Source organism: Coregonus clupeaformis, unplaced genomic scaffold, assembly GCF_020615455.1.
Source record: "Coregonus clupeaformis isolate EN_2021a unplaced genomic scaffold, ASM2061545v1 scaf1322, whole genome shotgun sequence".
Taxonomy (NCBI): Eukaryota; Metazoa; Chordata; class Actinopteri; order Salmoniformes; family Salmonidae; genus Coregonus; species Coregonus clupeaformis.
Genome location: NW_025534776.1, coordinates 50,092 through 76,554, shown reverse-complemented (window position 1 = coordinate 76,554; position 26,463 = coordinate 50,092). Strand labels below are relative to the sequence as shown.

At 39.3% G+C, this 26,463-nt stretch overlaps 2 protein-coding genes across 2 annotated transcripts in view; both read right to left on the bottom strand.

Moving 5' to 3' along the window:
• Nucleotides 1-123: 123 nt before the first annotated feature.
• LOC123486819 (caskin-1-like) lies at nucleotides 124-22,139 on the bottom strand. The gene is made up of 4 exons (XM_045218028.1): nucleotides 21,627-22,139; nucleotides 20,494-20,732; nucleotides 328-902; nucleotides 124-185 (listed from the first exon to the last, which is right to left on the bottom strand). Exons 1-4 carry the CDS (start codon nucleotides 22,137-22,139, stop codon nucleotides 124-126), a joined length of 1,389 nt encoding a protein of 462 aa, XP_045073963.1.
• Nucleotides 22,140-22,188: 49 nt separating this feature from the next.
• The window catches only part of LOC123486818 (caskin-1-like), a 40,665-nt gene continuing 36,390 nt past the window's right edge, over nucleotides 22,189-26,463 (bottom strand). The window contains exon 7 of the mRNA XM_045218027.1: nucleotides 22,189-22,466. Coding sequence (XP_045073962.1) covers nucleotides 22,189-22,466 — 278 coding nt within the window. The remainder of the gene's footprint in view (nucleotides 22,467-26,463) is intronic.

The window sequence follows — 26,463 nt, the reverse complement described above, 5'->3', positions numbered from 1 at the left end:
GGGGACGCGTCTGGTCGGGGTTAGGTTTAGAGGTCAGGGGTCAGGGGTTAAACTCACCAGGACTGTCAGCTTCAGGTCCAGGCAGGGGGACGCGTCTGGTCGGGGTGGGGTGAGGTTTAGAGGTCAGGGGTCAGGGGTTAAACTCACCAGGACTGTCAGCTTCAGGTCCAGGCAGGGGGACGCGTCTGGTCGGGGTGGGGTGAGGTTTAGAGGTCAGGGGTCAGGGGTTAAACTCACCAGGACTGTCAGCTTCAGGTCCAGGCAGGGGGACGCGTCTGGTCGGGGTGGGGTTAGGTTTAGAGGTCAGGGGTCAGGGGTTAAACTCACCAGGACTGTCAGCTTCAGGTCCAGGCAGGGGGACGCGTCTGGTCGGGGTGGGGGGGTCCTGCTGTTGTCTCCTCACAGCCGCCATCGAGGGTTTGGGCGACACCGGTGGCTTCAGCGGCTTCCTGACTTCTGGCCTATCACAGCTCTCCCTGCGAGAGGCCGCCTCAGCCTCCGACAAAGGCCGCCTCCGCAGGACGACGCGCTGTGATTGGTCGACCCCTCCGTTCAGCTGCTGGGGGGCCAACAGGCTGCGATGGGATTGGTCAATGCCTGGCGCGCTGCTCTCTGGTTGGTCAATGCTCTTCCTGCTAATGTCTGGTTGGCCACTGCCAGGTGTGCCGCTCGCTGGTTGGTCGATGCTGGTTATGCTAATCTCTGGTTGGCTGCTGCCAGGTGTGCCACTCGCTGGTTGGTCGATGCTGGTTATGCTAATCTCTGGTTGGCTGCTGCTGGTTGTGCTGTCGTCTGATTGGTCGTGGCTGTGCTCGCGGCTGCGTGGGCGTCGCCGAATGGTGTCTGTCTCCGTCAGATGGAACTTCTCTCCGTCAGAATAGTGGAGGGGGGGGGGCTTCCTCCTGGGCACCAATCAGATTAACTATTAGACATGTCAATCAACTATCATCCGTATAACTGGTCAAGTGATATACTGTTACAGACTGATATAGTTAGACTGATAAAGTTACAATCACAGAGTTAGACTGATATAGTTAGACTGATATAGTTAGACTGATAGAGTTAGACTGATATAGTTAGACTGATAAAGTTACAATCTCAGAGTTAGACTGATATAGTTAGACTGATAAAGTTACAATCACAGAGTTAGACTGATATAGTTAGACTGATAGTGTTACAATCATAGAGTTAGACTGATATAGTTAGACTGATATAGTTAGACTGATAGAGTTAGACTGATATAGTTAGACTGATAAAGTTACAATCACAGAGTTAGACTGATATAGTTAGACTGATATAGTTACAATCATAGAGTTAGACTGATATAGTTAGACTGATATAGTTAGACTGATAGAGTTAGACTGATATAGTTAGACTGATAAAGTTACAATCACAGAGTTAGACTGATAGTGTTAGACTGACAGTTAGACTGATAGAGTTAGACTGATAGTGTTAGACTGATAGAGTTAGACTGATAAAGTTAGACTGATAGAGTTAGACAGCTAGTTAGACTGATAGAGTTAGACTGATAGAGTTAGACAGCTAGTTAGACTGATAGAGTTAGACTGATAGAGTTAGACTGATAGAGATAGACTGATAGAGATATACTGATCAAGTTAGACTGTTAGTTAGACAGCTAGTTAGACTGATATAGTTAGACCGATGGAGTTAGACTGATAAAGTTAGACTGATAAAGTTAGACTGATAGAGTTAGACAGCTAGTTAGACTGATAGAGTTAGACTGATAGAGTTAGACAGCTAGTTAATAATAATAATAATAATAATAATATGCCATTTAGCAGACGCTTTTATCCAAAGCGACTTACAGTCATGCGTGCATAATTTTTTTTTTTGTGTATGGGTGGTCCCGGGGATCGAACCCACTACCTTGGCGTTATAAGCGCCGTGCTCTACAAGCAGAACTACAGAGGACCACTGATAGAGTTAGTTAGACTGATAGAGTTAGACTGATAGTTAGACTGATAGAGTTAGACAGCTAGTTAGACTGATAAAGTTAGACTGATAGAGTTAGACAGCTAGTTAGACAGCTAGTTAGACTGATAGAGTTAGACTGATAGAGTTAGACAGCTAGTTAGACTGATAGAGTTAGACTGATAGTGTTAGACTGATAGAGTTAGACTGATAGTTAGACTGATATAGTTAGACTGATAGAGTTAGACCGATAGAGTTAGACAGCTAGTTAGACTGATAGAGTTAGACAGCTAGTTAGACTGATAGAGATATACTGATAAAGTTAGACTGTTAGTTAGACAGATAGAGTTAGACTGATAGAGTTAGACTGATATAGTTAGACTGATATAGTTAGACAGCTAGTTAGACTGATAGAGTTAGACTGATAGAGTTAGACTGATAGAGTTAGACAGCTAGTTAGACTGATAGAGTTAGACTGATAAAGTTAGACTGATAGAGTTAGACTAAAAGAGTTAGACAGCTAGTTAGACTGATAGAGTTAGACTGATAGAGTTAGACTGTTAGAGTTAGAAAGCTAGTTAGACTGATAGAGTTAGACTGATAGAGTTAGACTGTTAGAGTTAGACAGCTAGTTTGACTGATAGAGTTAGACTGTTAGAGTTAGACAGCTAGTTAGACTGATAGAGTTAGACTGATAAAGTTAGACTGATAGAGTTAGACAGCTAGTTAGACTGATAGAGTTAGACTGATAGAGTTAGAGAGCTAGTTAGACTGATAGAGTTAGACTGATAGAGTTAGACTGATAGAGTTAGACTGATAGAGATATACTGATCAAGTTAGACTGTTAGTTAGACAGCTAGTTAGACTGATATAGTTAGACCGATGGAGTTAGACTGATAAAGTTAGACTGATAAAGTTAGACTGATAGAGTTAGACAGCTAGTTAGACTGATAGAGTTAGACTGATAGAGTTAGACAGCTAGTTAGACTGATAGAGTTAGACTGATAGTTAGACTGATAGAGTTAGACAGCTAGTTAGACTGATAGAGTTAGACTGATAGTTAGACTGATAGAGTTAGACAGCTAGTTAGACTGATAAAGTTAGACTGATAGAGTTAGACAGCTAGTTAGACAGCTAGTTAGACTGATAGAGTTAGACTGATAGAGTTAGACAGCTAGTTAGACTGATAGAGTTAGACTGATAGTTAGACTGATATAGTTAGACCGATAGAGTTAGACAGCTAGTTAGACTGATATAGTTAGACTGATAGAGTTAGACTGATAGAGTTAGACAACTAGTTAGACTGATAGAGATATACTGATAAAGTTAGACTGTTAGTTAGACAGATAGAGTTAGACTGATAGAGTTAGACTGATATAGTTAGACTGATATAGTTAGACAGCTAGTTAGACTGATAGAGTTAGACTGATAGAGTTAGACTGATAGAGTTAGACAGCTAGTTAGACTGATAGAGTTAGACTGATAAAGTTAGACTGATAGAGTTAGACTGAAAAGAGTTAGACAGCTAATTAGACTGATAGAGTTAGACTGATAGAGTTAGACTGTTAGAGTTAGACAGCTAGTTAGACTGATATAGTTAGACTGTTAGAGTTAGACAGCTAGTTAGACTGATAGAGTTAGACTGATAGAGTTAGACTGATAGTGTTAGACTGATAGAGTTAGACTGATAGAGTTAGACTGATAGAGTTAGACAGCTAGTTAGACTGATATAGTTAGACTGATAGAGTTAGACTGATAGAGTTAGACAACTAGTTAGACTGATAGAGATATACTGATAAAGTTAGACTGTTAGTTAGACAGATAGAGTTAGACTGATAGAGTTAGACTGATATAGTTAGACTGATATAGTTAGACAGCTAGTTAGACTGATAGAGTTAGACTGATAGAGTTAGACTGATAGAGTTAGACAGCTAGTTAGACTGATAGAGTTAGACTGATAAAGTTAGACTGATAGAGTTAGACTGAAAGAGTTAGACAGCTAATTAGACTGATAGAGTTAGACTGATAGAGTTAGACTGTTAGAGTTAGACAGCTAGTTAGACTGATATAGTTAGACTGTTAGAGTTAGACAGCTAGTTAGACTGATAGAGTTAGACTGATAGAGTTAGACTGATAGTGTTAGACTGATAGAGTTAGACTGATAGAGTTAGACTGATAGAGTTAGACAGCTAGTTAGACTGATAGTGTTAGACTGATAGTGTTAGACTGATAGAGTTAGACTGATAAAGTTAGACTGATAGAGTTAGACAGCTAGTTAGACTGATAGAGTTAGACTGATAAAGTTAGACTGATAGAGTTAGACTGATAAAGTTAGACAGCTAGTTAGACTGATAAAGTTAGACTGATAGAGTTAGACTGATAGAGTTCGACAGCTAGTTAGACTGATAGAGTTAGACTGATAGAGTTAGACAGCTAGTTGGACTGATAGAGTTAGACTGATAGAGTTAGACTGATAGAGTTCGACAGCTAGTTAGACTGATAGAGTTAGACTGATAGAGTTAGACAGCTAGTTAGACTGATAGAGTTAGACTGATAGAGTTAGACTGATAGAGTTAGACTGATAGAGATATACTGATCAAGTTAGACTGTTAGTTAGACAGCTAGTTAGACTGATATAGTTAGACCGATGGAGTTAGACTGATAAAGTTAGACTGATAAAGTTAGACTGATAGAGTTAGACAGCTAGTTAGACTGATAGAGTTAGACTGATAGAGTTAGACAGCTAGTTAGACTGATAGAGTTAGACTGATAGTTAGACTGATAGAGTTAGACAGCTAGTTAGACTGATAGAGTTAGACTGATAGTTAGACTGATAGAGTTAGACAGCTAGTTAGACTGATAAAGTTAGACTGATAGAGTTAGACAGCTAGTTAGACAGCTAGTTAGACTGATAGAGTTAGACTGATAGAGTTAGACAGCTAGTTAGACTGATAGAGTTAGACTGATAGTTAGACTGATATAGGTAGACCGATAGAGTTAGACAGCTAGTTAGACTGATATAGTTAGACTGATAGAGTTAGACAACTAGTTAGACTGATAGAGATATACTGATAAAGTTAGACTGTTAGTTAGACAGATAGAGTTAGACTGATAGAGTTAGACTGATATAGTTAGACTGATATAGTTAGACAGCTAGTTAGACTGATAGAGTTAGACTGATAGAGTTAGACTGATAGAGTTAGACAGCTAGTTAGACTGATATAGTTAGACTGTTAGAGTTAGACAGCTAGTTAGACTGATAGAGTTAGACTGATAGAGTTAGACTGATAGTGTTAGACTGATAGAGTTAGACTGATAGAGTTAGACTGATAGAGTTAGACAGCTAGTTAGACTGATAGTGTTAGACTGATAGTGTTAGACTGATAGAGTTAGACTGATAAAGTTAGACTGATAAAGTTAGACAGCTAGTTAGACTGATAAAGTTAGACTGATAGAGTTAGACTGATAGAGTTCGACAGCTAGTTAGACTGATAGAGTTAGACTGATAGAGTTAGACAGCTAGTTGGACTGATAGAGTTAGACTGATAGAGTTAGACTGATAGAGTTCGACAGCTAGTTAGACTGATAGAGTTAGACTGATAGAGTTAGACAGCTAGTTAGACTGATAGAGTTAGACTGATAGAGTTAGACAGCTAGTTAGACTGACAGAGTTAGACTGATAGATTTAGACTGATAGAGTTAGACTGATAGAGTTCGACACCTAGTTAGACTGATAGAGTTAGACTGATAGAGTTAGACTGATAGAGTTAGACAGCTAGTTAGACTGATAGAGTTAGACTGATAGAGTTAGACAGCTAGTTAGACTGATAGAGTTAGACTGATAGAGTTAGACTGATAGAGTTAGACTGATAGTTGGACTGATAGAGATATACTGATAAAGTTAGACTGTTAGTTAGACAGAGAGAGTTAGACTGATAGAGTTAGACTGATATAGTTAGACTGACATAGTTAGACAGCTAGTTAGACTGATAGTGTTAGACTGATACATTTAGACTGTTAGTTGGACAGCTAGTTGGACTGATATAGTTAGACCGATAGAGTTAGACTGATAAAAGTTAGACTGATAAAGTTAGACTGATAGAGTTAGACTGATAGAGTTAGACAGCTAGTTAGACTGATAGAGTTAGACTGATAGAGTTAGACTGATAAAGTTAGACTGATAAAGTTAGACTGATAAAGTTAGACTGATAGAGTTAGACTGATAGAGTTAGACAGCTAGTTAGACTGATATAGTTAGACCGAAAGAGTTAGACTGATAAAGTTAGACTGATAAAGTTAGACTGATAGAGTTAGACTGATAGAGTTAGACAGCTAGTTAGACTGATAGAGTTAGACTGATAGAGTTAGACTGATAGAGTTAGACTGATAGTGTTAGACTGATAGAGTTAGACTGATAGAGTTAGACTGATAGAGTTAGACAGCTAGTTAGACTGATAGTGTTAGACTGATAGTGTTAGACCGATAGAGTTAGACTGATAAAGTTAGACTGATAGAGTTAGACAGCTAGTTAGACTGATAGAGTTAGACTGATAAAGTTAGACTGATAGAGTTAGACTGATAAAGTTAGACAGCTAGTTACACTGATAAAGTTAGACTGATAGAGTTAGACTGATAGAGTTCGACAGCTAGTTAGACTGATAGAGTTAGACTGATAGAGTTAGACAGCTAGTTAGACTGATAGAGTTAGACTGATAGAGTTAGACTGATAGAGTTCGACAGCTAGTTAGACTGATAGAGTTAGACTGATAGAGTTAGACAGCTAGTTAGACTGATAGAGTTAGACTGATAGAGTTAGACTGATAGAGTTAGACTGATAGAGATATACTGATCAAGTTAGACTGTTAGTTAGACAGCTAGTTGGACTGATATAGTTAGACCGATGGAGTTAGACTGATAAAGTTAGACTGATAAAGTTAGACTGATAGAGTTAGACAGCTAGTTAGACTGATAGAGTTAGACTGATAGAGTTAGACAGCTAGTTAGACTGATAGAGTTAGACTGATAGTTAGACTGATAGAGTTAGACAGCTAGTTAGACTGATAGAGTTAGACTGATAGTTAGACTGATAGAGTTAGACAGCTAGTTAGACTGATAAAGTTAGACTGATAGAGTTAGACAGCTAGTTAGACAGCTAGTTAGACTGATAGAGTTAGACTGATAGAGTTAGACAGCTAGTTGGACTGATAGAGTTAGACTGATAGTTAGACTGATATAGGTAGACCGATAGAGTTAGACAGCTAGTTAGACTGATATAGTTAGACTGATAAAAGTTAGACTGTTAGTTAGACAGATAGAGTTAGACTGATAGAGTTAGACTGATATAGTTAGACTGATATAGTTAGACAGCTAGTTGGACTGATAGAGTTAGACTGATAGAGTTAGACTGATAGAGTTAGACAGCTAGTTGGACCGATAGAGTTAGACTGATAAAGTTAGACTGATAGAGTTAGACTGAAAGAGTTAGACAGCTAATTAGACTGATAGAGTTAGACTGATAGAGTTAGACTGTTAGAGTTAGACAGCTAGTTAGACTGATATAGTTAGACTGTTAGGAGTTAGACAGCTAGTTGGACTGATAGAGTTAGACTGATAGAGTTAGACTGATAGTGTTAGACTGATAGAGTTAGACTGATAGAGTTAGACTGATAGAGTTAGACAGCTAGTTAGACTGATAGTGTTAGACTGATAGTGTTAGACTGATAGAGTTAGACTGATAAAGTTAGACTGATAAAGTTAGACAGCTAGTTAGACTGATAAAAGTTAGACTGATAGAGTTAGACTGATAGAGTTCGACAGCTAGTTGGACTGATAGAGTTAGACTGATAGAGTTAGACAGCTAGTTGGACTGATAGAGTTAGACTGATAGAGTTAGACTGATAGAGTTCGACAGCTAGTTAGACTGATAGAGTTAGACTGATAGAGTTAGACAGCTAGTTAGACTGATAGAGTTAGACTGATAGAGTTAGACAGCTAGTTAGACTGACAGAGTTAGACTGATAGATTTAGACTGATAGAGTTAGACTGATAGAGTTCGACAGCTAGTTAGACTGATAGAGTTAGACTGATAGAGTTAGACTGATAGAGTTAGACAGCTAGTTAGACTGATAGAGTTAGACTGATAGAGTTAGACAGCTAGTTGGACTGATAGAGTTAGACTGATAGAGTTAGACTGATAGTTAGACTGATAGAGATATACTGATAAAGTTAGACTGTTAGTTAGACAGAGAGAGTTAGACTGATAGAGTTAGACTGATATAGTTAGACTGATATAGTTAGACAGCTAGTTAGACTGATAGTGTTAGACTGATACATTTAGACTGTTAGTTAGACAGCTAGTTAGACTGATATAGTTAGACCGATAGAGTTAGACTGATAAAGTTAGACTGATAAAGTTAGACTGATAGAGTTAGACTGATAGAGTTAGACAGCTAGTTAGACTGATATAGTTAGACCGATAAAGTTAGACTGATAGAGTTAGACAGCTAGTTAGACTGATAGAGTTAGACTGATAGAGTTAGACTGATAAAGTTAGACTGATAAAGTTAGACTGATAAAGTTAGACTGATAGAGTTAGACTGATAGAGTTAGACAGCTAGTTAGACTGATATAGTTAGACCGAAAGAGTTAGACTGATAAAGTTAGACTGATAAAGTTAGACTGATAGAGTTAGACTGATAGAGTTAGACAGCTAGTTGGACTGATAGAGTTAGACTGATAGAGTTAGACTGATAAAGTTAGGACTGATAAAGTTAGACTGATAAAGTTAGACTGATAGAGTTAGACTGATAGAGTTAGACAGCTAGTTGGACTGATATAGTTAGACCGATAAAAGTTAGACTGATAGAGTTAGACTGATTAGTTAGACTGATAAAGTTAGACTGATAGAGTTAGACTGATAGAGTTAGACTGATAGAGTTAGACTGATAGAGTTTGACAGCTAGTTAGACTGATAGAGTTAGACTGATAGAGTTAGACAGCTAGTTAGACTGATAGAGTTAGACTGATAGAGTTAGACCGATAGAGTTAGACAGCTAGTTGGACTGATAGAGTTAGACTGATAGAGTTAGACAGCTAGTTGAGACTGATAGAGTTAGACTGATAGAGTTAGACTGATAGAGTTAGACTGATAGTTAGACTGATAGAGATATACTGATAAAGTTAGACTGTTAGTTAGACAGAGAGAGTTAGACTGATAGTTAGACTGATAGAGATATACTGATAAAGTTAGACTGTTAGTTAGACAGAGAGAGTTAGACTGATAGAGTTAGACTGATATAGTTAGACTGATATAGTTAGACAGCTAGTTAGAATGATAGTGTTAGACTGATACATTTAGACTGTTAGTTGGACAGCTAGTTAGACAGATATAGTTAGACCGATAGAGTTAGACTGATAAAGTTAGACTGATAGAGTTAGACTGATAGAGTTAGACTGATAGAGTTAGACAGCTAGTTAGACTGATAGAGTTAGACTGATAGAGTTAGACTGATAAAGTTAGACTGATAAAGTTAGACTGATAAAGTTAGACTGATAGAGTTAGACTGATAGAGTTAGACAGCTAGTTAGACTGATATAGTTAGACCGATAAAGTTAGACTGATAGAGTTAGACTGATAAAGTTAGACTGATAAAGTTAGACTGATAGAGTTAGACTGATAGAGTTAGACAGCTAGTTAGACTGATAGAGTTAGACTGATAGAGTTAGACAGCTAGTTAGACTGATAGTGTTAGACTGATAGTGTTAGACTGATAGAGTTAGACTGATAAAGTTAGACTGATAGAGTTAGACAGCTAGTTAGACTGATAGAGTTAGACTGATAAAGTTAGACTGATAGAGTTAGACTGATAAAGTTAGACAGCTAGTTAGACTGATAAAGTTAGACTGATAGAGTTAGACTGATAGAGTTCGACAGCTAGTTAGACTGATAGAGTTAGACTGATAGAGTTAGACAGCTAGTTAGACTGATAGAGTTAGACTGATAGAGTTAGACTGATAGAGTTCGACAGCTAGTTAGACTGATAGAGTTAGACTGATAGAGTTAGACAGCTAGTTAGACTGATAGAGTTAGACTGATAGAGTTAGACTGATAGAGTTAGACTGATAGAGATATACTGATCAAGTTAGACTGTTAGTTAGACAGCTAGTTAGACTGATATAGTTAGACCGATGGAGTTAGACTGATAAAGTTAGACTGATAAAGTTAGACTGATAGAGTTAGACAGCTAGTTAGACTGATAGAGTTAGACTGATAGAGTTAGACAGCTAGTTAGACTGATAGAGTTAGACTGATAGTTGGACTGATAGAGTTAGACAGCTAGTTAGACTGATAGAGTTAGACTGATAGTTAGACTGATAGAGTTAGACAGCTAGTTAGACTGATAAAGTTAGACTGATAGAGTTAGACAGCTAGTTAGACAGCTAGTTAGACTGATAGAGTTAGACTGATAGAGTTAGACAGCTAGTTAGACTGATAGAGTTAGACTGATAGTTAGACTGATATAGGTAGACCGATAGAGTTAGACAGCTAGTTAGACTGATATAGTTAGACTGATAGAGTTAGACTGATAGAGTTAGACAACTAGTTAGACTGATAGAGATATACTGATAAAGTTAGACTGTTAGTTGGACAGATAGAGTTAGACTGATAGAGTTAGACTGATATAGTTAGACTGATATAGTTAGACAGCTAGTTAGACTGATAGAGTTAGACTGATAGAGTTAGACTGATAGAGTTAGACAGCTAGTTAGACTGATATAGTTAGACTGTTAGAGTTAGACAGCTAGTTAGACTGATAGAGTTAGACTGATAGAGTTAGACTGATAGTGTTAGACTGATAGAGTTAGACTGATAGAGTTAGACCGATAGAGTTAGACAGCTAGTTGGACTGATAGTGTTAGACTGATAGTGTTAGACTGATAGAGTTAGACCGATAAAGTTAGACTGATAAAGTTAGACAGCTAGTTAGACTGATAAAGTTAGACTGATAGAGTTAGACTGATAGAGTTCGACAGCTAGTTAGACTGATAGAGTTAGACTGATAGAGTTAGACAGCTAGTTAGACTGATAGAGTTAGACTGATAGAGTTAGACTGATAGAGTTCGACAGCTAGTTAGACTGATAGAGTTAGACTGATAGAGTTAGACAGCTAGTTGGGGACTGATAGAGTTAGACTGATAGAGTTAGACAGCTAGTTAGACTGACAGAGTTAGACTGATAGATTTAGACTGATAGAGTTAGACTGATAGAGTTCGACACCTAGTTAGACTGATAGAGTTAGACTGATAGAGTTAGACTGATAGAGTTAGACAGCTAGTTAGACTGATAGAGTTAGACTGATAGAGTTAGACAGCTAGTTAGACTGATAGAGTTAGACTGATAGAGTTAGACTGATAGAGTTAGACTGATAGTTAGACTGATAGAGATATACTGATAAAGTTAGACTGTTAGTTAGACAGAGAGAGTTAGACTGATAGAGTTAGACTGATATAGTTAGACTGATATAGTTAGACAGCTAGTTAGACTGATAGTGTTAGACTGATACATTTAGACTGTTAGTTAGACAGCTAGTTAGACTGATATAGTTAGACCGATAGAGTTAGACTGATAAAGTTAGACTGATAAAGTTAGACTGATAGAGTTAGACTGATAGAGTTAGACAGCTAGTTAGACTGATAGAGTTAGACTGATAGAGTTAGACTGATAAAGTTAGACTGATAAAGTTAGACTGATAAAGTTAGACTGATAGAGTTAGACTGATAGAGTTAGACAGCTAGTTAGACTGATATAGTTAGACCGAAAGAGTTAGACTGATAAAGTTAGACTGATAAAGTTAGACTGATAGAGTTAGACTGATAGAGTTAGACAGCTAGTTAGACTGATAGAGTTAGACTGATAGAGTTAGACTGATAGAGTTAGACTGATAGTGTTAGACTGATAGAGTTAGACTGATAGAGTTAGACTGATAGAGTTAGACAGCTAGTTAGACTGATAGTGTTAGACTGATAGTGTTAGACTGATAGAGTTAGACTGATAAAGTTAGACTGATAGAGTTAGACAGCTAGTTAGACTGATAGAGTTAGACTGATAAAGTTAGACTGATAGAGTTAGACTGATAAAGTTAGACAGCTAGTTACACTGATAAAGTTAGACTGATAGAGTTAGACTGATAGAGTTCGACAGCTAGTTAGACTGATAGAGTTAGACTGATAGAGTTAGACAGCTAGTTAGACTGATAGAGTTAGACTGATAGAGTTAGACTGATAGAGTTCGACAGCTAGTTAGACTGATAGAGTTAGACTGATAGAGTTAGACAGCTAGTTAGACTGATAGAGTTAGACTGATAGAGTTAGACTGATAGAGTTAGACTGATAGAGATATACTGATCAAGTTAGACTGTTAGTTAGACAGCTAGTTAGACTGATATAGTTAGACCGATGGAGTTAGACTGATAAAGTTAGACTGATAAAGTTAGACTGATAGAGTTAGACAGCTAGTTAGACTGATAGAGTTAGACTGATAGAGTTAGACAGCTAGTTGGACTGATAGAGTTAGACTGATAGTTAGACTGATAGAGTTAGACAGCTAGTTAGACTGATAGAGTTAGACTGATAGTTAGACTGATAGAGTTAGACAGCTAGTTAGACTGATAAAGTTAGACTGATAGAGTTAGACAGCTAGTTAGACAGCTAGTTAGACTGATAGAGTTAGACTGATAGAGTTAGACAGCTAGTTAGACTGATAGAGTTAGACTGATAGTTAGACTGATATAGGTAGACCGATAGAGTTAGACAGCTAGTTAGACTGATATAGTTAGACTGATAAAGTTAGACTGTTAGTTAGACAGATAGAGTTAGACTGATAGAGTTAGACTGATATAGTTAGACTGATATAGTTAGACAGCTAGTTAGACTGATAGAGTTAGACTGATAGAGTTAGACTGATAGAGTTAGACAGCTAGTTAGACTGATAGAGTTAGACTGATAAAGTTAGACTGATAGAGTTAGACTGAAAGAGTTAGACAGCTAATTAGACTGATAGAGTTAGACTGATAGAGTTAGACTGTTAGAGTTAGACAGCTAGTTAGACTGATATAGTTAGACTGTTAGAGTTAGACAGCTAGTTAGACTGATAGAGTTAGACTGATAGAGTTAGACTGATAGTGTTAGACTGATAGAGTTAGACTGATAGAGTTAGACTGATAGAGTTAGACAGCTAGTTAGACTGATAGTGTTAGACTGATAGTGTTAGACTGATAGAGTTAGACTGATAAAGTTAGACTGATAAAGTTAGACAGCTAGTTAGACTGATAAAGTTAGACTGATAGAGTTAGACTGATAGAGTTCGACAGCTAGTTAGACTGATAGAGTTAGACTGATAGAGTTAGACAGCTAGTTAGACTGATAGAGTTAGACTGATAGAGTTAGACTGATAGAGTTCGACAGCTAGTTAGACTGATAGAGTTAGACTGATAGAGTTAGACAGCTAGTTAGACTGATAGAGTTAGACTGATAGAGTTAGACAGCTAGTTAGACTGACAGAGTTAGACTGATAGATTTAGACTGATAGAGTTAGACTGATAGAGTTCGACAGCTAGTTAGACTGATAGAGTTAGACTGATAGAGTTAGACTGATAGAGTTAGACAGCTAGTTAGACTGATAGAGTTAGACTGATAGAGTTAGACAGCTAGTTAGACTGATAGAGTTAGACTGATAGAGTTAGACTGATAGTTAGACTGATAGAGATATACTGATAAAGTTAGACTGTTAGTTAGACAGAGAGAGTTAGACTGATAGAGTTAGACTGATATAGTTAGACTGATATAGTTAGACAGCTAGTTAGACTGATAGTGTTAGACTGATACATTTAGACTGTTAGTTAGACAGCTAGTTAGACTGATATAGTTAGACCGATAGAGTTAGACTGATAAAGTTAGACTGATAAAGTTAGACTGATAGAGTTAGAATGATAGAGTTAGACAGCTAGTTAGACTGATATAGTTAGACCGATAAAGTTAGACTGATAGAGTTAGACAGCTAGTTAGACTGATAGAGTTAGACTGATAGAGTTAGACTGATAAAGTTAGACTGATAAAGTTAGACTGATAAAGTTAGACTGATAGAGTTAGACTGATAGAGTTAGACAGCTAGTTAGACTGATATAGTTAGACCGAAAGAGTTAGACTGATAAAGTTAGACTGATAAAGTTAGACTGATAGAGTTAGACTGATAGAGTTAGACAGCTAGTTAGACTGATAGAGTTAGACTGATAGAGTTAGACTGATAAAGTTAGACTGATAAAGTTAGACTGATAAAGTTAGACTGATAGAGTTAGACTGATAGAGTTAGACAGCTAGTTAGACTGATATAGTTAGACCGATAAAGTTAGACTGATAGAGTTAGACTGATTAAGTTAGACTGATAAAGTTAGACTGATAGAGTTAGACTGATAGAGTTAGACTGATAGAGTTAGACTGATAGAGTTTGACAGCTAGTTAGACTGATAGAGTTAGACTGATAGAGTTAGACAGCTAGTTAGACTGATAGAGTTAGACTGATAGAGTTAGACTGATAGAGTTAGACAGCTAGTTAGACTGATAGAGTTAGACTGATAGAGTTAGACAGCTAGTTAGACTGATAGAGTTAGACTGATAGAGTTAGACTGATAGAGTTAGACTGATAGTTAGACTGATAGAGATATACTGATAAAGTTAGACTGTTAGTTAGACAGAGAGAGTTAGACTGATAGTTAGACTGATAGAGATATACTGATAAAGTTAGACTGTTAGTTAGACAGAGAGAGTTAGACTGATAGAGTTAGACTGATATAGTTAGACTGATATAGTTAGACAGCTAGTTAGACTGATAGTGTTAGACTGATACATTTAGACTGTTAGTTAGACAGCTAGTTAGACAGATATAGTTAGACCGATAGAGTTAGACTGATAAAGTTAGACTGATAAAGTTAGACTGATAGAGTTAGACTGATAGAGTTAGACAGCTAGTTAGACTGATAGAGTTAGACTGATAGAGTTAGACTGATAAAGTTAGACTGATAAAGTTAGACTGATAAAGTTAGACTGATAGAGTTAGACTGATAGAGTTAGACAGCTAGTTAGACTGATATAGTTAGACCGATAAAGTTAGACTGATAGAGTTAGACTGATAAAGTTAGACTGATAAAGTTAGACTGATAGAGTTAGACTGATAGAGTTAGACAGCTAGTTAGACTGATAGAGTTAGACTGATAGAGTTAGACAGCTAGTTAGACTGATAGAGTTAGACCGATAAAGTTAGACAGCTAGTTAGACTGATAAAGTTAGACTGATAGAGTTAGACAGCTAGTTAGACTGATAGAGTTAGACTGATAGAGTTAGACTGATAGTTAGACTGATATAGTTAGACCGATAAAGTTAGACTGATAAAGTTAGACTGATAGAGTTAGACTGATAGAGTTAGACAGCTAGTTAGACTGATAGAGTTAGACTGATAGAGTTAGACAGCTAGTTAGACTGATAAAGTTGGACAGCTAGTTAGACTGATAGAGTTAGACAGCTAGTTAGACTGATATAGTTAGACTGATAGAGTTAGACAGCTAGTTAGACTGATAGAGTTAGACAGCTAGTTAGACTGACAGAGTTAGACTGATAAAGTTAGACTGATATAGTTAGACAGCTAGTGTTAGACTGATAAATTTAGACAGCTAGTTAGACTGATAGAGTTAGACTGATAAATTTAGACTGTTAGTTAGACAGCTAGTTAGACTGATAGAGTTACATTTACATTTAAGTCATTTAGCAGATGCCCTTATCCAGAGCGACTTACAGTTAGTGAGTGCATACATTATTCATACTGTCCCCCTGTGGGAATCGAACCCACAACCCTAGCGTTGCAAACGCCATGATCCACCAACTGAGCTACATCCCTGCCGGCCATTCCCTCCCCTACCCTGGACCAATTGTGCGCCGCCCCATGGGTCTCCCGGTCACAGCCGGCTATGACAGAGCCTGGATTCGAAACAGGATCTCTAGTGGAACAGCTAGCACAATGCAGTGCCTTAGACCACTGCGCCACTCGGGAGACAGTTAGACTGATAGAGTTAGACTGATAAAGTTAGACTGATAGAGTTAGACAGCTAGTTAGACTGATATAGTTAGACCGATAGAGTTAGACTGATAAAGTTAGACTGATAAAGTTAGACTGATAGAGTTAGACTGATAGAGTTAGACAGCTAGTTAGACTGATAGAGTTAGACTGATAAATGTAGACTGTTAGTTAGACAGCTAGTTAGACTGATAGAGTTAGACTGATAGAGTTAGACAGCTAGTTAGACTGATAGAGTTAGACTGATAGAGTTAGACTGATAGAGTTAGACAGCTAGTTAGACTGATAGAGTTAGACTGATAAATGTAGACTGTTAGTTAGACAGCTAGTTAGACTGATATAGTTAGACTGATAGAGTTAGACAGCTAGTTAGACTGATAGAGTTAGACTGATAGAGATATACTGATAAAGTTAGACTGATAGAGTTAGACAGCTAGTTAGACTGATAGAGTTAGACTGATAGAGTTAGACAGCTAGTTAGACTGATAGAGATATACTGATAAAGTTAGACTGATAGAGTTAGACAGCTAGTTAGACTGATAGAGTTAGACTGATAGAGTTAGACAGCTAGTTAGACTGATAAAGTTAGACTGATAGAGTTAGACAGCTAGTTAGACTGATAGAGTTAGACTGATAGAGTTAGACAGCTAGTTAGACTGATAGAGTTAGACTGATAGAGTTAGACTGATAGTGTTAGACTGATAGAGTTAGACTGATAGAGTTAGACTGATAGAGTTAGACAGCTAGTTAGACTGATATAGTTAGACCGATAGAGTTAGACTGATAAAGTTAGACTGATAAAGTTAGACTGATAGAGTTAGACTGATAGAGTTAGACAGCTAGTTAGACTGATAGAGTTAGACTGATAAATGTAGACTGTTAGTTAGACAGCTAGTTAGACTGATAGAGTTAGACTGATAGAGTTAGACTGATAGAGTTAGACTGATAGAGTTAGACTGATAGAGTTAGACTGATAGAGTTAGACAGCTAGTTAGACTGATAGAGTTAGACTGATAAATGTAGAATGTTAGTTAGACAGCTAGTTAGACTGATAGAGTTAGACTGATAGAGTTAGACAGCTAGTTAGACTGATAGAGTTAGACTGATAGAGATATACTGATAAAGTTAGACTGATAGAGTTAGACAGCTAGTTAGACTGATAGAGTTAGACTGATAGAGTTAGACAGCTAGTTAGACTGATAGAGATATACTGATAAAGTTAGACTGATAGAGTTAGACAGCTAGTTAGACTGATAGAGTTAGACTGATAGAGTTAGACAGCTAGTTAGACTGATATAGTTAGACTGATAGAGTTAGACAGCTAGTTAGACTGATAGAGATATACTGATAAAGTTAGACTGATAGAGTTAGACAGCTAGTTAGACTGATAGAGTTAGACTGATAGAGTTAGACAGCTAGTTAGACTGATATAGTTAGACCGATAGAGTTAGACTGATAAAGTTAGACTGATAAAGTTAGACTGATAGAGTTAGACTGATAAAGTTAGACTGATAGAGTTAGACTGATAAATGTAGACTGTTAGTTAGACAGCTAGTTAGACTGATAGAGTTAGACTGATAGAGTTAGACAGCTAGTTAGACTGATAGAGTTAGACTGCTAGTTAGACTGATAGTGTTAGACTGATATAGTTAGACCGATAGAGTTAGACTGATAAAGTTAGACTGATAGAGTTAGACTGATAGAGTTAGACTGATAGAGTTAGACTGATAGTGTTAGACTGATAGTTAGACTGATAGAGTTAGACAGCTAGTTAGACTGATAGAGTTAGACTGATAGAGTTAGACTGATAAAGTTAGACTGATAAAGTTAGACTGATAGAGTTAGACAGCTAGTTAGACTGATATAGTTAGACCGATAGAGTTAGACTGATAAAGTTAGACTGATAAAGTTAGACTGATAGAGTTAGACTGATAGAGTTAGACAGCTAGTTAGACTGATAGAGTTAGACTGATAGAGTTAGACTGTTAGTTAGACAGCTAGTTAGACTGATAGAGTTAGACTGATAAATGTAGAATGTTAGTTAGACAGCTAGTTAGACTGATAGAGTTAGACTGATAGAGTTAGACAGCTAGTTAGACTGATAGAGTTAGACTGATAGAGATATACTGATAAAGTTAGACTGATAGAGTTAGACAGCTAGTTAGACTGATAGAGTTAGACTGATAGAGTTAGACAGCTAGTTAGACTGATAGAGATATACTGATAAAGTTAGACTGATAGAGTTAGACAGCTAGTTAGACTGATAGAGTTAGACTGATAGAGTTAGACAGCTAGTTAGACTGATATAGTTAGACTGATAGAGTTAGACAGCTAGTTAGACTGATAGAGATATACTGATAAAGTTAGACTGATAGAGTTAGACAGCTAGTTAGACTGATAGAGTTAGACTGATAGAGTTAGACAGCTAGTTAGACTGATATAGTTAGACCGATAGAGTTAGACTGATAAAGTTAGACTGGTAGAGTTAGACTGATAGAGTTAGACAGCTAGTTAGACTGATAGAGTTAGACAGCTAGTTAGACTGATAGAGTTAGACTGATAGTTAGACTGATAGAGTTAGACAGCTAGTTAGACTGATAGAGTTAGACAGCTAGTTAGACTGATAGTGTTAGACTGATAGTTAGACTGATAGAGTTAGACAGCTAGTTAGACTGATAGTGTTAGACTGATAGTGTTAGACTGATAGAGTTAGACTGATAAAGTTAGACTGATAAAGTTAGACTGATAGAGTTAGACTGATAAAGTTAGACTGATAGAGTTAGACTGATAAATGTAGACTGTTAGTTAGACAGCTAGTTAGACTGATAGAGTTAGACTGATAGAGTTAGACAGCTAGTTAGACTGATAGAGTTAGACTGCTAGTTAGACTGATAGTGTTAGACTGATAGTGTTAGACTGATAGAGTTAGACTGATAAAGTTAGACTGATAGAGTTAGACTGATAGTGTTAGACTGATAGTGTTAGACTGATAGTGTTAGACTGATAGTTAGACTGATAGAGTTAGACAGCTAGTTAGACTGATAGAGTTAGACTGATAGAGTTAGACTGATAAAGTTAGACTGATAAAGTTAGACTGATAGAGTTAGACAGCTAGTTAGACTGATATAGTTAGACCGATAGAGTTAGACTGATAAAGTTAGACTGATAAAGTTAGACTGATAGAGTTAGACTGATAGAGTTAGACAGCTAGTTAGACTGATAGAGTTAGACTGATAAATGTAGACTGTTAGTTAGACAGCTAGTTAGACTGATAGAGTTAGACTGATAGAGTTAGACTGATAGAGTTAGACAGCTAGTTAGACTGATATAGTTAGACCGATAGAGTTAGACAGCTAGTTAGACTGATAGAGTTAGACTGATAGAGTTAGACTGATAGAGTTAGACAGCTAGTTAGACTGATATAGTTAGACCGATAGAGTTAGACAGCTAGTTAGACTGATAGAGTTAGACTGATAGTGCTAGACTGATAGAGTTAGACTGTTAGAGTTAGACAGCTAGTTAGACTGATAGTGTTAGACTGATAGTGTTAGACTGATAGAGTTAGACTGATAAAGTTAGACTGATAGAGTTAGACAGCTAGTTAGACTGATAGAGTTAGACTGATAGAGTTAGACAGCTAGTTAGACTGATAGAGTTAGACTGATAGAGTTAGACTGATAGTGTTAGACTGATAGAGTTAGACAGCTAGTTAGACTGATAGTGTTAGACTGATAGTGTTAGACTGATAGAGTTAGACTGATAAAGTTAGACTAATAGAGTTAGACAGCTAGTTAGACTGATAGAGTTAGACTGATAAAGTTAGACTGATAGAGTTAGACTGATAAAGTTAGACAGCTAGTTAGACTGATAAAGTTAGACTGATAGAGTTAGACTGATAGAGTTCGACAGCTAGTTAGACTGATAGAGTTAGACTGATAGAGTTAGATAGCTAGTTAGACTGATAGAGTTAGACTGATAGAGTTAGACTGATAGAGTTAGACAGCTAGTTAGACTGATAGAGTTAGACAGCTAGTTAGACTGATAGAGTTAGACTGAAAGAGTTAGACTGATAGAGTTAGACTGATAGAGTTAGACTGATAGAGTTCGACAGCTAGTTAGACTGATAGAGTTAGACTGATAGAGTTAGATAGCTAGTTAGACTGATAGAGTTAGACTGATAGAGTTAGACTGATAGAGTTAGACAGCTAGTTAGACTGATAGAGTTAGACAGCTAGTTAGACTGATAGAGTTAGACTGATAGAGTTAGACTGATAGAGTTAGACTGATAGAGTTAGACTGATAGAGTTAGACAGCTAGTTAGACTGATAGAGTTAGACAGCTAGTTAGACTGATAGAGTTAGACTGATAGAGTTAGACTGATAGAGTTAGACTGATAGAGTTAGACAGCTAGTTAAACTGATAAAGTTAGTCTGATGAACCTTCGGTTGATGGTCGCTGTTCCATCCGTAATAAGCCCTTCTCCTGTCGGCGTGGCGACTGTGGAGCGTGGGCGTGGTTCTGGGCATAGCTCAGTATGTTGCCGTGGGGACTGGATCTGGGCGGAATCTGTCTGGTCGGTGAGCGGACCGCTGATGGTCCGACGGCGATTCACGACGTCGTCATCATCAGACCCCAGACCACCTGACCCGGCCTGGCGCCGCAGCGCCGCTAGACTCACCTGGAGGATCATACACACATTACACATGAGTCGTTGGGTGGCTTTTCACCCTGTTGGGCCGGGATTGGCGTAGGGGGTGGGTGGGGGGGTCCGTGGGTGGCTTTTCACCCTGTTGGGCCGGGATTGGCGTAGGGGGGGGGGGGGCCGTGGGTGGCTTTTCACCCTGTTGGGCCGGGATTGGCGTAGGGGGTGGGTGGGGGGGTCCGTGGGTGGCTTTTCACCCTGTTGGGCCGGGATTGGCGTAGGGGGTGGGTGGGGGTGGTCCGTGGGTGGCTTTTCACCCTGTTGGGCCGGGATTGGCGTAGGGGTGGGGGGTGGGCCGTGGGTGGCTTTTCACCCTGTTGGGCCGGGATTGGCGTAGGGGGTGGGTGGGGGGGGTCCGTGGGTGGCTTTCACCCTGTTGGGCCGGGATTGGCGTAGGGGGTGGGGGGTCCGTGGGTGGCTTTTCACCCTGTTGGGCCGGGATTGGCGTAGGGGGTGGGGGGTCCGTGGGTGGCTTTTCACCCTGTTTTGGGGATTCCTCATGTCTTACTCATTGGTGGTAGGAAGAAGTTTGATCCAAATCAGATGTTGGGTCCTATATTAATGAATATTATATGAACCCTATGAATTAAAATGGCCCAATTACGGGTGACAATCAATTTAGCTTCATTTCTCAGAGATCAAATGATATATCGGCAAAATAACGTTTCAGGAAAGCTTATTGTATCTGAACAACATGACACGGTGGGTGTTGGAATCCTCCTGCTTGTGGTTGTGGAGGTGGAATGACCCACGTTGTACTGGAAACACAAAGACATCTTAAACACACACACGTTACATGTTAAACATTATACGCACACACACAACACACACACACAAACACACATTATATTATATACCCCCCAGACAGACCTGTGGAGGGTTGAGGTAGCTGCCGCTTCCCCTCATGGTTCTGGGCAGGGTCTTGGCCCCTCCCCCTCCTGGTCCAACTCCTCCCATCGATGTCTCCAACATGGCGGCGATGCTCCGGACGCTCCCCCCCGCCCCTTCTGACCTCACCAGCCCCCCCTCCCCCTCCTCCTCCTTCCTCCTCCTCTCTGCCAGCCCTCCACAGTCGCTGGCTCGCCTCTCCCTGAACCCTTCTACCCCCAGCAGGCCCCCCAGCCCCTCCCCTAGCCCGTCGCCCCCGGAGATGGAGGAACACGACCGTTTGGGCGGAGTCGGGGGCCGGCCTTTCCTCCTGGGCCGCAGCGTGACTGACGATTGGCTGCGGTTGACAGTCGCGTCGTTGGGGTCGGAGCTCCGAGTCGAGCTGCTGCGGCAGACCGTGGCGTATCTAGGGGCGAAGTCTGGAACCGAGAGGGCGTCGGCTTCGGACCCCGAGTAGCCAATCAGGCTCTGAGTTCGCCGACGCTCCTCCTCCATTGGCAGACAGAGTAAAGGAACAGACACGCCCCCTTCTTGGACGGGCGATTCAGCTGGTGGGGGGCTGGGTGGAGGGGTGGGATCGAGCCTTGGCGGAGGAGGGGTGGGTCTTGGTGGGAGTGTGAGGTGGTGAGCCAATCCCTGGCCGGGGTTTAGTGGGAGGGGGCCTCTGACCCCTCCCAGTAGAGGGAAGTGGGGTAGAGGGGGGAGGAGTGGAGGAGGAAGGAGGGGTGGAGGAGGAAGGAGGGGTAGAAGGCTGAGAACTTCCCTCTCCTCTCTGGAACTTCCTCAGCCTCCTCACTGCTAACATTATCTTCTTCTGGTGGCCTGAGAGAGAGAGAGAGAGAGAGAGAGGTAGAGAGAGAGAGAGAGAGAGAGAGAGAGAGACGGAGAGAGAGAGAGAGACAGAGAGAGAGAGAAAGAAAGAAACAGAGAGAGAGAGAGACAGAGGTAGAGAGAGGGGAAGAGAGAGAGAGAGAGAGAGAGAGAGAGAGAGAGAGAGAGAGGGGAAGAGAGAGAGAGAGAGAGAGAGAGAGAGAGAGAGAGAGAGAGAGAGAGAGAGAGAGAGAGAGAGAGAGAGAGAGAGAGAGAGAGAGAGAGAGACAGAGAGAGAGAGAAAGAAAGAAACAGAGAGAGAGAGAGAGAGAGAGAGAGAGAGAGAGAGAGAGAGAGAGAGAGAGAGAGAGAGAGAGAGAGAGAGAGAGAGAGAGAGAGAGAGAGAGAAAGAGAAACAGAGAGAGAGAGAGAGAGAGGTAGAGAGAGAGAGAGAGAGAGGTAGAGAGAGAGAGAGAGAGAGAGAGAGAGAGAGAGAGAGACAGAGGTAGAGAGAGACAGAGAGAGAGAGAGAGAGAGAGAGAGAGAGAGAGAGAGAGAGAGAGAGAGAGAGAGACAGAGAGCGAGAGAGAGAGAGCGAGAGAGAGAGAGAGAGAGAGAGAGAGAGAGAGAGAGAGAGAGAGAGAGAGAGAGAGAGAGAGAGAGAGAGAGAGAGAGAGAGAGAGAGAGAGAGAGAGAGAGAGAGAGAGAGAGAGAGAGACAAATTGTAGGTGTTCCTTATGGTTTAAGTGTCTGGACCCTTGATATTGCTTTAATACATGGTACAACTTTAATACATTTCTGATCATCTGTCTCTCTCTCTCTCTCTCTCTCTCTCTCTCTCTCTCTCTCTCTCTCTCTCTCTCTCTCTCTCTCTCTCTCTCTCTCTCTCTCTCTCAATTCAATTCAATTCAATTTCAATTCAATAGACTTTATTGACATGGCAAGTAAAATTACTTACATTGTCAAAGTATACATATAACAAAAATGGTGGGACCAACAGCAATAATAATAGTAGTAGTGGAAATGGGTTTACCATTAACAGCAACTACAACAACAATATTAATGAGAATAACAATACATTAAAGCAATAGTAGTCGACCAATCTCAACATGACTGAGAAGACATATTACATGCTATGAAAGCCAAAACAAAACAGGAAATATTATTGACATTACATTACACTTTTCACTGGCTGTCCCTCAGGTTGTGGCAGGAGGACACATATTTGGCTGCCAAAATTGCACATTTTGGCTTTTCACCCAATAAATATTTGATTTTTTCTTCCTCTTTTATAGTTTCAAATTCGTTGTACTGAATGATAATTTTGGGAAAGAAAGATTCTCTTAGGTCTGAGTATTTGTCACAGTGTAATAGGAAATGCAGCTCTGTCTCTACCTCTCCCCGGGGGCAGAGTGAGCACAGCCTGTCCTCTCTGGGCAGCCAGGTTTGCCTGTGACGACCGGTCTCTATGGCCAGACTGTGCTCACTGAGTCTGTACCTAGTCAGTGTTTTTCTCAGTTTTCTATCAGTCACAGTGGTCAGATAGTCTGCCACCATGTACTGTCTGTTTAGAGCCAAATAGCATTGAAGTTTACTTTGATTTTTTGTGGTGTCTTTCCAATAGGTGATATATTTTTCTTTTTGCTTTGTGATGATTTGGTTGGGCCAGATTTTCTGAGTGCTGTCCTGAGGCTCTATGAGGTTGGTTTTGGTTAGTGAACTGAGCCTCAGAACCAGCTGGCTGAGGGGACTCTTCTCTTGTTTCATCTCTTGACATAGTAGAGCTGTGTGATGGAATGTTTTGGGGTCACTTGTTTTTAGATGGTTGTAAAATTTGATGGCTCTTTTTTCTATTCGAATAAGGAGGGGGGTATTGGCCCAATTCTGCTCTACATGCATTATTTGGAGTTTTTCTTTGCACTTGCAATACAGTCTTGCAAAACTCTGCATGCAGTATTTCGATTGGATGTTTGTCCCATTTGGTAAATTCAGTATTAGAGAGCGGACCCCATACTTCGCTGCCATATAGAGCAATTGGTTCTATAACTGATTGGAAAATTTTGAGCCAGATTCTAATTGGAATTTCGATTTTAATATTCCTTTTAATGGCATAGAATGCTCTTCTTGCTTTGTCTCTCAGCTCATTCACAGCCATGTGAAAGCTACCTGTGTTGCTGATATTTAGTCCTAGATATGTGTAATTTTTGGTGTGTTCTAATAGAACTGTGTCCAAATAGAATTTATATTTGTCATCCTGATTTCCTGACCTTTTTTGGAATATCATTATATTCGTTTTTTTTAGATTAACGGTCAGGGCCCAGGTCTGACAGAATCTGTGCAGATGATCTAGATGCTGCTGTAACCCCTCCTTAGTGGGAGACAGTAGCACCAGGTCATCTGCGTACAGCAGACACTTGATTTCAGTGTTGTGTAGGGTGAGACCAGGTGCTGACGATTCTTCTAATGTTTTTGCCAATTCGTTAATGTAGATGTTAAATAGTGTTGGACTTATTGGGCAGCCCTGTTTCACTCCACGTCCCTGAGAGAAGAAGTCTGTTTGCTTGTTGCCGATTTTAATCGCACATTTGTTTTTAGTGTACATTGATTTAATAACATCATATGTTTTCCCTCCAATACCACTTTCTATTAGTTTGTAAAAAGACCTTCGTGCCAAATTGAATCAAATGCTTTCTTGAAGTCTACAAAACACGAGTAGATTTTGCCTTTGTTTTGATTTACTTGTTTGTCAATTAGAGTCTGGAGGGTGTAAATGTGGTCTGTTGTACGATAATTTTTTACAAATCCAATCTGGCTTCTGCTTAGGACGTTGTGTTCATCAAGGAAATTATGTAGTCTGCTGTTTATGATACTGCAGAGAATTTTCCCCCAAGTTGCTGTTAACGCAAATTCCTCTGTAATTATTTGGGTCAAGTTTGTCTCCATTTTTATAAATTGGTGTGATCAATCCTTGGTTCCAAATATCGGGGAAAATACCTGCAGTTAGGATAATGTTGAAGAGTTTGAGTATAGCCAATTTGAATTTGTGGTCTGTATATTTGATCATTTCATTTAAAATACCATCAGCACCACAGGCCTTTTTGGGTTGGAGAGTGCAAAGTTTTTCCAATAATTCTTGTTCTGTAATTGGGGTATCCACAGGATTCTGATAGTCTTTGACTGCTGATTCAAGGATTTGTAATTTTTCTTGTATATCTTGTTGTTCTGGGCTCTTTGTTATATTGCTGTAGAGGTTTGCAAAGTGATTTCTCCACATATCCCCATTTTGGATAGCCAATTCCTCATTATGAGGTTTGTTTAATTTATTCCAATTCTCCCAGAAGTGGTTTGATTCTATGGATTCCTCAATCACATCCAGCTGATTTCTAATGTGCTGTTCCTTTTTTGTTCTTAGGGTGTGTTTGTATTGCTTCAGTGTTTCCCCATATTGAAGACGTATATTTTTGTTGTCCGGGTCTCTGTGTTTATGATTAGATATATTTCTCAATGACTTTCTTAGATTTTTGCAATCATTATCAAACCATTTTTCATGATCTATTATTTTTGGTTTGCTCTTATGTTTCTTAAGATTAGCCAGGGAGGCTAATTTGTCAAATATAAAGTTTATGTTCCAAACTGCCAAATTTATACCTTCATTGTTGGTGTAGGAGAATGTTAATGCTAAAAAGTTGTCCAGGAGAGATTGTATTTTTTGGCTACTAATTGCTTTTTGGTAGATTTCTGTACTGTTTGCACTCCATCTATAGGTCTGTTTAGTACCATGTAATTTATTGGGCCGTGATGCTTCATGGTTGGGTTCTGCTCTTTTCAGATACACTGTGATTTTACTGTGGTCAGAGAGAGGTGTTAGTGGGCTGACTGTGAAGGCTCTGAGAGACTCTGGGTTAAGGTCTGTGATGAAGTAGTCTACAGTACTGCTGCCAAGGGATGAGCTGTAGGTGTACCTACCAAAAGAGTCCCCTCTTAACCTACCATTGACTATGTACAGACC

What these genes read in the sequence shown, in the direction of transcription:
- LOC123486819 (XM_045218028.1), bottom strand. Translation starts at nt 22,139, where the DNA reads ATGGAGGAGGAGCGTCGGCGAACTCAGAGCCTGATTGGCTACTCGGGG. An exon ending in ACAGCGACCATCAACCGAAG is followed by an intron (nt 903 to 20,493) that starts GTTCATCAGACT and finishes ATTGGTGCCCAG; the next exon opens with GAGGAAGCCCCCCCCCCTCC. An exon ending in ACCTGAAGCTGACAGTCCTG is followed by an intron (nt 186 to 327) that starts GTGAGTTTAACC and finishes CACCCCGACCAG; the next exon opens with ACGCGTCCCCCTGCCTGGAC.